The sequence below is a fragment of the Lycorma delicatula genome, chromosome 1, assembly GCF_047948215.1.
Source record: "Lycorma delicatula isolate Av1 chromosome 1, ASM4794821v1, whole genome shotgun sequence".
Lineage (NCBI taxonomy): Eukaryota > Metazoa > Arthropoda > Insecta > Hemiptera > Fulgoridae > Lycorma > Lycorma delicatula.
In genome coordinates, this window is record NC_134455.1 from 72,988,729 (window position 1) to 72,999,656 (window position 10,928).

The 10,928-nt window shown below is 27.9% G+C and overlaps 1 protein-coding gene across 1 annotated transcript in view; it reads left to right on the top strand.

Moving 5' to 3' along the window:
• LOC142318127 (facilitated trehalose transporter Tret1-2 homolog) overlaps positions 1-2,775 on the top strand; it is a 139,954-nt gene extending 137,179 nt beyond the window's left edge. Inside the window, exon 8 of the mRNA XM_075354667.1 lies at positions 2,494-2,775. Coding sequence (XP_075210782.1) covers positions 2,494-2,737 — 244 coding nt within the window. The 3' untranslated portion in view covers positions 2,738-2,775. The remainder of the gene's footprint in view (positions 1-2,493) is intronic.
• Positions 2,776-10,928: the final 8,153 nt, after the last annotated feature.

The following is a 10,928-nucleotide window of genomic DNA, read 5'->3' on the forward strand; positions in this document are numbered from 1 at the left end:
AATTTAGCTTTCAAAGTGCATGATAAACCTCTATTAGCCCTTATTGTTCCACAAACTCTGGTTTTATTTTCTAATAACCTTTCAGCAATTGAAACACTATTGTAATAGTTATCTTGGTATACATGATACCATAAACCAAGATTGCAATCAAGGACAGAAAGAATAGTTCTTCCAGTCTTTTACCCTCCCTGTGTACAGTTCCATGTTACAAACATAAACTGTATCACTTTCACAAACCATTCTGACTAATAACCCATATTTTATAATTTTAGCAGGACTTTTTGTTTGAAATCATAGCCAGGGAATCATTCCTTCATCTAAAGACAAATGTTGCTTGGGTTTATAAACAGTTTTGAATTTATCCAGAAGATATGAAATAAGAGGTATACTTTTGTACAACCTGTCTGTGGTATTTCCTGCTTGTTCATTGTCACTAAAATGCCAAAACTGCCAAATTTGTTTGAATCTACCTCTGCAGAAAAAATTGGTGTTTCAATATAAGAGTCAGTGGCCCAGTAGTCTCTAATGTGATCTTTTTGTACTTGTTCTATTACCAAAAGAAAGTCCAAGAATGTTTTCATTTTATTTACAGTCACATCTTTCCATTTGAGAGTTTTAGTTGACTGTCTATATACTCCTGTCATTTGTTGGTGGTACCTGTTTGTTTCATTACTCATTGTAACAAAAAGATCTTCCCCAAAAATTAATTCTATAATATTATTTATATTTTCATTACTAGTAGATAGTTCCCTAACACCAGGAATACCCTCAAATGGTTCTAAATTCGGTATATTGTTTAAAACTTTCCATGGGTTACCTAAATTTGAGTCATCACTCGAATTGGTTGATTCCAAATCTGAACTAATATTCAATGGCACTGCCCTTTTACGAGTACTTTGCTGTTGTATAACACTTCCATTATCACTAGAATCCACCTTCACTAGGAAAATCAGACAGTATATCATAAAGTAATTTATTTAATTTATTATCTTTTCCATCTCATTATGATTTAAATCCATCAGCTTGTGCGACACCATTTTTAGACTGGCTGTACATCCCCTCTTACACAGCAGATATGAATGTTCTCCTCAAGGTCAGTATGAATGGGCATTCATTAACGAAACACATGTGTACATGTTCAGAGATTCAGTCAAGGCTACAAACCTTTAGAACTAATAAAAGTTCACAAATAAAATAAGAGATGGCATGAGAGTTACCAGTGTACAAAACCCGGTGATCTCATGAATGGTCTTTTGACAAAATGAGACAAATCATGAGAATTCTTGTGACTGGTCCACAATGTGTTAAATTAATGTTATTGAAACAAATAAGTGAAATTAAATTAAATTTATCAAATGGTCCTACCATTTACATACTGATAACAAAAGTAAATATATTTTGGTTGTAGAATAGCAAAAGTTTGGTTGAAGAAGCATAGTAGTAAAAAGATAACAGAGGTAAAACTCTCAAATAATAGACTAAAAGCCTTAGAAAAGTTCAGAATAGAAATAATTAAAAATATATTTAGCAGTAATTATGTAAGCATTTGATTTAATTTAAATCTGTTGTATGTGTTTTCGTGAATTTGTTTGCACAAACATACACACACACACACACACACACACACACACACACACACACACACACACATTTGCACTAAGACAGGATTTTTTCATAAAAAAGCTTTTGTTCATTGTTATTAATCATTTTCTCCATTTCTACTATTAAGTCTAAACTTGCTGTTAATTAATTAGTTAGTTACATACAGCAAAAAATCTTTTAGATGAAACTGTAAAATATTAATCAAAAAATGTCATTATTGAGACCATTTAGAAATTTTCTTAAACTGGACAAAACTGACTGTCAAACATTGATTCTGTATTCTCTTATGAGGCAATGTAATCTAAAATAAAATATAAGGTAAGCCAAAATTTAACAGTCATAAGACTACAAAGGCATTTCAGATAAACAACCCAGATGAAAAATTAAACTTATATGTTATTGCATATGATTCAGTCATAAAATTCATAAACATTCAAGTCATTTGTACAGATAAGGTTAAGATTTAACAGAATCATTTTACACTGAACAAAGAATATTTCCAAAAATTATCAGAAGGAGTTGAAAATAGTGCCATCTTAGAAGAATGTAACTGTACCCAAAAACTAACTAATGATAAATTAACACTGGGCAACTGTAATATCATTACCATCTTAAACAGATTAAGGTGGCAACTTCAGGTGCTTTTTTAAAAGCTAAGGTGGCAATTTCAGGTGCTTTTTTAAAAGCTAATTTGCACATAATAAAATACATAAATGTCAGGAATTAGCAGATCAATTCTACTAATAGTAGCCAGATTTCTAGTGCTGATACTAGTATCAGTAAAATTTTATAAAACATTATACTGAGACTGTTAATTATTCTTTGTCAAAAGTTGATTGTTGTAAATGAGTGTTATAATATAAACAAAATTAATTTTATATTTTTTTCCAGAGGGCGAGGAATTGGAGGCGGATTATCTGCAGCAGTGTATTATATTGAATATTTCTCTGTCTCAAAAACATTTCTTGATCTCAAATCACTGCTAAATTTATATGGAGTTTTCTTCTTTTATGGATCATTAGGATTTATTGGTATTTTATTTCTGTACTTTTGTTTACCAGAAACAGAAGGTAAAAAATTAGAAGATGTAGAAAAAATATTTGCTAAACGAAGAACTGATGTAGAAAGTAGATAAAGTAGGAATTTTAATAACTTTTTAACGGATAAAAATACTCATATATATATATATATATATATATATATATATATATATATATTTACGTTTACAAATGTAGGAATGAATCTTTTTGAAGAATAAGATGGCATATGGGGTTTTTATAAAATTCCATATTTCATCATGTGTTTAAAAAAAAAAATTATATTATTAAAAAACTTCAGTATTATACTTTCACTTAATATCATATTATAATATCTTTAAATATTACTGTTACATATACATTACAGTTTTATTTATTAGTATGTTGACAGTAGCATGACTTCAGCTACAAACTTACTTGTTTGAAAATTGATGCATATCAGAATTAATTTTTTATAATATTTCCAGAAAATCCTAATAAAAAGTTCAGTATTGTATATGAGTAGTAGATGCTTGTCTTGTTTTTATTATTTATCACATTATTTTTATAATTTCAAAACAATGTTTATTGTATTTTTGAACAGCTTATCATATTATAAGGATTGTCAGAATTGTTCTTTCCTTATTCAGTATCCTGTGTAGGCTGCTGGATAATAATAGGTTTTTATTTCATTCTATTTTATTACAATTCTCTCTCTTCCTTCTCCAATATTGTTTCTCTTCTCCCCGTAGGTCTATCATTCTATCTTTTCCCACTTAACATTTTATTACTTTTCATTTGCCTATTTTATTAAGGAAATTTAGAGTACTGTTCAGAACTAAAACATGACATGAAATATAAAATGTTTTATTTACAATGTTTCTAGGTAAATCTTTCTTCAAGAAATTCAGGAGAACTTCATCCTTATATAGTTATAGATACATTTATCAGTATTGGTTAGATGATGGCATTACCAATTTTTTTTTAATGCATGTAATTTTCATGCATTACTAGTCCCCATTGTTCAGTATTCATGTATTATGCCCACTGGTGTATTACAGGGCATCCATAACTTATAAACTTTCACCTCATCTAATGCTACTTGTCAGTCACCGAAGAACTATTTACATTACCTAACAGCATTATGACCTGCACAAATGTTTATCTTGTTTAGTAAATCTTTACCAATACTTTATGTCCAGTACCACACCAAACTGACAGTATATTTTACTTTTTTTTACCAAGTACCTAGGATCTGTACCACACTTAAGAAGTTTTTTTCTAATTTTCACCAATCCTCAGAATCTTAAAGCACCAATCCTGCTGTACTTTAAAAAAAAAATAAATTGTATAAGTTACTTCTATTTTGTATATTCCCTCTGAAAATTTGAAAAAAAAAAATTGGAGTTAATCTTATTTTATAGATGATTGATTTAGAATAAAGAATTATTTTGTTATATGTTATTCTGTAATTTGTTATACAAATTCCTGTATACATGAATTTTGTGTACAAAAGTGTAATTCAGAATTCAAAAAATTTTATAACTAAAAAAATAAAAAAAACCATTTGCAGTATAAAAATTAATTACTGAATATACATAAATCGTACAAATATCATAAAAATAAACAAAACTGTACAAATGACAAAACATTTTTCAAATATTATAAAAATTAATAAATATTAAAACAAAAATCATACAAATAAAATAGTTCTACAAATATTATACAACCTGGAAAATATTTCTGTACAAAAAATCAACAAAAAGAAAATAGCCAAAATACAAAATAACAGAAAAATTACAATCAGCAAATTTTAAATTATAACATCAAAATAATAATATTATACAGGAAAAACAAACGATTTTCTATCAATATTGTAATACAAACATTCATGACTATATTTACTAAAGCAAAAGGAAATCAATTACTATTAGACATCAAAAAATCATATAATATTTTATAATTTTTTGTGAGAATACATTTTAAAAATAATGGAAATATAGTATTAAAAAATGATGCACTATTTTTCAAAAAACAAAAAAAGTTGTCAAACTTGAATTATTATTATTAAATTTGTAATAAAAAATTACTACAATGTAGAAAATAGCCCGCCAGGCTGGTCTAGTGGTTAAGTCATGGCAAATCAGTTTTTTAACAGCTGTTTTTGAAGTCAATGGTTCTGAGGTTAAAATCCTAAGTAGAAGTTAGCTGCTTTTATATGATTTGAAAACTAGACAGTGGATACTAGACAGTGTACTTTGGTGAATGGGATTCAGTTAACCACACATCTCAGGAACAATCGGCCTGAGAAAGTACAAGACTACACCTCATTTACATATAATTTATATCACTCTCATCACATTAGTCCATGGGGGGATTGCTTATTGTTCACTAGATGAACAGATTTGCAATGTACATATTAGGAAAATAAATAAATACAAAAATAAACCTATGGAATTACCATTGCATTGTGTACTATGAAATATTTAATAACTAAAATTCAGACTTGCAATTATTTTAAGAATTTAATACAAAAATAATAATTTGAAAAATGTTAAACCTCCAAAAATCATATTTTAATACAAAGGTTAATAAATTGTTAAAATATATTTTAAGATTTCATGAGTTATCGCCTAATAAATTTAATTTCTTTAATTTGCATGATATGAAATGAAACAAGATAAACAAATTCTGGTTTGTGGCATATTGTTTGCAGTATGTGTTATAAATAGTACATATGATCATTCCTAACATGATCTATCTAAATAATTACAGATGTATGAATAATTACAATCTGATCAAAGTGTTTATTTACATAATGGATATAAGGAACTTGCACCGCATATTACGTATGAATTTATGTTCAAATGGTCCTGTATTGGTCACTCAGATCCAGTACAAATTTAACCTTCCTAACAAAATAATCTAATCTTAAGAATTACTGAATATGATAAACATATAAATGAGGATGATAAATTAAAAATATACCAGCAATACAGAAGAGAAATTAGGGAGAGAATAGGCCACATCACCGTGAATGTGGATGCAGGATATATATAAGTGGCAACTGGCATTGCAGCCAACATTTAGTCTGAATAGTTTCAATTATAGTACAGTCTGAATTCTCAGATGACTATTTGATTCTAAATATTTTTTACATCGTGTAAAAATATTTTTATCATTTTAATTCTGATTCTAATTTCATTATCACAGTCTATTCTACATTAAATACAATAAATAAGATAGTATAATAATCAAAATGACTTATAGTTATTTATCAGTCAAAAAATAAAATCACCAAACAGTTACAGTATTACTTCATTTAGTGTATCTCATAACAATATAACTTTTATCTAACTGTTGTCATGTAAAACTATCATTATATCTTAGTTGTGCTACTAATATTAAAAAACTTAATCTCACTAGCTGTTGTAAAACATAGTGTCAATTAGTTATATTATAAATGAATTGTTAAAATAATTCTAATTTAGAATTTATACAAAATAGTAATAATAATAAATGTAAATATTTCATATCCGTTAATTCATTGCGTGTTTCGCTAATTAAGTAAAATTGTTATATCATTGTTTTTTTTCTTTTTCGTCTACATTGAGTACTTTCACAGAGATCTCTATTTTTTTCAGAATGTTTTATTTAATAAAACAACTTAACACAAAATATAATCTAAAAAGTAAAAAATTGTTTCTACAGTTTTAAAACCACACCTTTTTTATTAATTTGTCATCTTCAAAAATGATTCTGAATTAAGCAAAAAAGAAAAAGCAGTAAGTGATGGGATTTTTAATTAATTTTAATAAATTGATACATTCTGCTGTTAAATTATTTATTAATTTAGCTGATTATTTTTATAATTTATAATATATATATTGTATTTATATATATATATTATATTAACATATTGTATTTAAGTTTATGGTTCCTATAAATGTAATTTTGCAGGGTTATTATTTAATGAATATTGTATATGACAATTTTTTTTTATTGTTTAAAATGCCCATAGTCTTGAAAATATGTTTTTAAGTAGTTAAATATTTTATATTTTATTTAATGAAAAATAAATATTGTATCGCATAAAAGTTTTATTTAATTTCTCTATGTTAAAATATAAATAATAAAATTAGCATTTCTGAAAAACTGCAAAAAACTTCAAGTCCAAGGGATTAATATTAAAAATGTTTCTTATATTATTCAAAACATATTACGAAAGAAAAACTTTTAAAAGTATCTTTTATGTTGAAAAGATGGAGATAGCATTTACGATGTTAAGTATATTCTGAATGAAGTAAGTATAGTTTTCTTGGTGGTATTTTTTATAGTTTTAATATAATATGGTATTCCTGGGTTTGAATATCTGTCAGACATGGCATTTTTCACACTTGCTACAAATCATTCATCTCATTCTCTGAAGCAGTACCTAACGGTGTTCACAGAGGTTAAAACAAGAAAGAAAAATATATATATAATATGGTATACCATTTTCATGCTTTGATGCTTAGTTTAATGCAAAAGATAATATAGACTAATCTAGTGTAATGTTCAATAACCCAGAAATAGATTTACTTCTTTATAATTTTTGAAATCATTCTTTTTTTTACTTAACATTATTATATTTTTAAATAAATAAATAAATATATACCATTCTTTTTTAAAAAAAACCTCCAATAGTAAGCAAGTAGTAATTAAGACTAAGGAATCTGTTAAAAAATTTTGTTGAATTAATTTTGTTACCATTCTTTTTACAATAATTTATTCTGGTAATACTCATCATTATCATTGACTAAATACACTGCCCACAAAATTCCAGTTCTGGGAAAAAATACCAATAATGGTTGTAACTGATAAATTGGTCATCTAGTAACTTTCATTTTACATAAAAGTTGTATTTTTACATATGATACAATACAGACAAAATTTAAAATAAATTTTATTATATTTTGGTAACTATATAGGAGGCTAAATTCAGTCTCCCCTGCATGCAAATTTTAAGTATAAAATTTGTATAAAATCATGTATAAAATTTTGATTTTGTAGTTTGTAATAATCAGCTGATGTAATTACTATTATTTTTGTAACTATATTGAAAATAATGACTTTAATCAAAGAAAGAATGAGTTTTTATGCTTCAGCATTGGTAAAAAAATAAGTACTTTATGTTTGGCAGAATCCATGAAGAATTGCATGCAAAATTGATTAATTTTCAATACTGGCGCATCAGAATTGTGTAACCTGAACATACAAATTGATAATACAGGAGCATTGGATATATTCCATAATCAGCTAGGCCTACAAGTAACTGGTTTCACTTTAAAAAATCGAACAGTTCATATCAGAAAATAAGTAAGAATCCTCAATTATAAACCAGAAAGGCTTCTGTCAGCCTGGAAGTACCCTAAAAGAATTAAAGTTTAAACATTACAGACCAAAATTACCATGCTTTGAAGAGCTTCGAAAGAAGAGTGAAGTTTTTAAGAGAAACTTTTTATTATGAAGCAGACCCATATGATCTGATGTAGAATCATTTTAATTTATGTCCTAGTAAACCATTATAATTGAAATGATTGATCCTGATGAAAATCCTTGCGTAATTGTACAATAGTACTTAATGAACCTGAAGTTCAAGTTTGGGTGTGGAATTACAGAAAAAGAAGTGTCATTCGAAGATGATTCATTGGAAGATAATGAATGGGTAATTCATATCTTAAAATGTTATTAAATTTTGTTATTCCCAAGCCTTTAAACATGTGTTTGACATTGACCACCCCTATATTTGGCAGCAAAGTAGGGCATCTCCTCATTACGTTCTTCAATTCAGACATTGAAGCAGTGAAAGTTTATTTGAATTGATAGGATTCTGAAAAATATTCAACACATTTAAGTAATTTGATGTATTAGGATTTTCTATGAATAAGGACTCGTTAATGACATGGTATGTTCTTCAAATATCAGAACTGCCTCAAGCTGTCAGTTGAAAACTCTTCTATAAATAATAATAAAACTTTTTTGGAAAAAATATTCTATTTAATAGTTAAACTCTGCCACAATGCTTAAGGCGGAAGGCAACTACACTGTGCGTACCTCCTCTGAAACTATTTTTTTTTTTAAACTATTTTATTATATTAAATGGGAAAACTGACCTGTGATCTACTTAGTAAGTAAGTACATTAGATGTGCTTTATATAGTACTAGCCAGCCCATCTAGCCAGAACCTGGACCCTCAGGGCTCAGGTTAGCCCAGGTGAATACCAGAACCAATTCAGGGGCTTTTTGAGGCCTCACAGGGCTGCACATGGTCCACATGTCCCATGACCGCACAGCTTGCTTTGTTCACCATTCCCAATTTGCCAGGGAGATTGGCATCCTGGAAAACCACAGAGCTTGCTTCAGTTGCCATTCCCATCTACCCAGAGGGCTCCACCCCCTGTACCATCACAATGTATGTTATCCTCATTCTTGTGAGAATAACACTAATAAATAATAATTATAGTATTCAGGCTTTATAGAAACCTGAAAATGAAACTAAATTACAAAAGGTAGAATAGTAGCAGCTATGGTAACTAAAATACACTCACACCTTTGACAATGAAAAATTCATTACTTATTTCTTTGCCATGGTGGTAAAAATATAATAATTAAGTAAAAGTATTAATCTACTTTTTCCTTAATAAATATCTTTAATTCACAACTTCACCCTTCTTGAGGGCGAAGAAATAATGAATATTTTTAATATCTTAACCATCAAAGGGGCTAGGGCCTTGGGTGATGGCTTCCAAATAATCATGATCTGTTAGATCGACAATGTACTTGATGCATGCAAAAGTTAACCTTCAACCTACTAACAGAAACCTCATTTGAATTTTGAAAATTGAACGATTGTTTACATAGATATTTATTATAAGGCACTCCATTGAACCTCCCAAAACATTACCCCACAGGCACCCTGTTTGTTACCAGTTGATGGTGAGATGGTAATGATTGGTCTAGCCTCCCATGAGGTGCTCCCATACCTCACCTCTCTAGCCTTACATGCAGTCCCCATGGGAAACTTATTATTGTTAAACAGAAATTTTTTAAATTTATTAAAGTAAATTTAATTCTACTATTTTTGTAATACTCTTCATTAATTGATTCGAATCATTTCAAACCCAGCTCGCACAGTGATACGAGACTCACAGTTCACAATTCACCTTCTCAGCCATGCCAAGAAAAATGGGTAAAAAATTTGTTTGTTATTGATAAAGTAGTTTTTTGTTTATCCTGAATAAACAAAACTCTCTTCTCTTTATAGTAGCATAGAATAGAACAGATAGAAAGATTAAATGTTCCTGAGAGAGTAAATGGTACAAATACATAATGAAAACAACAATATTGCTCTTTGATGATACCAAGACCATCCTAAGAATTACAGGTATGATCAAATAGGCAATTGTACTGTAAGCAGTATTAAAGGAAACTAGAATTAAATATATACACTAATGTATAAATCACTTCATTATATAACATTGTGTTCACACAATGTTATAAGTAAGTGGTAAAATGATTTAACCATGGAGTAGTAAAAGGATTTAACTATTCAGTGTAATTTTGCAAAGTCAACTTTAATATTAAATTATAGTGAAAAATGAAACAGCTCATTTGTAAGAGTTAAGTTAAATTAATATGGGTATATAGAAAATAATTACTTTTCTAAATTTTAATAAACAAGTGGTCATTTTTGCTTTACTTAATAGAGGTAGTATTTGAAATTAGAAATCCAATTTTTTCATGATAAAAAACTAAAAATTCAAAATTGGTGGCAAAGCTACAAATAATAAAGTATGCAAATACAATCAAATCTTAAAAAGAAAAAGTCATCTTAATTTCATAAATTTCATTTTTTTTTATTTGAATTATTATGACTTTGGACATTGTATATGTGTATTTTGAAGAGGTATTTTTAAAATGGGAAACTTTAGTCAGAAGTTGACTTCAAGACCAATTTATTTGGAATCTAACTTTCTTAATCACTACATCAATTGGCCAGCCGTGAAGAAATTAAACTTATGAATAATATGAGAGACAATGTAATGTACTAAGGTAAGTCAATAATCATTTACTATGTAGCTAGTTATAAACCTTCTTAAAAAAAAGTAATATTCAGGAGGGCACTCCTAATTTTCCAGTACCGGAATGTTTGTAATCTAGCAGACCGCAAGAATATGATCAGTCTACAGTCACAGGTGGCTAACTAGATGACAATGTTATTACAAATGCAACATTCTTTTCAATACTTACATTGATAAAAGAAGCAAA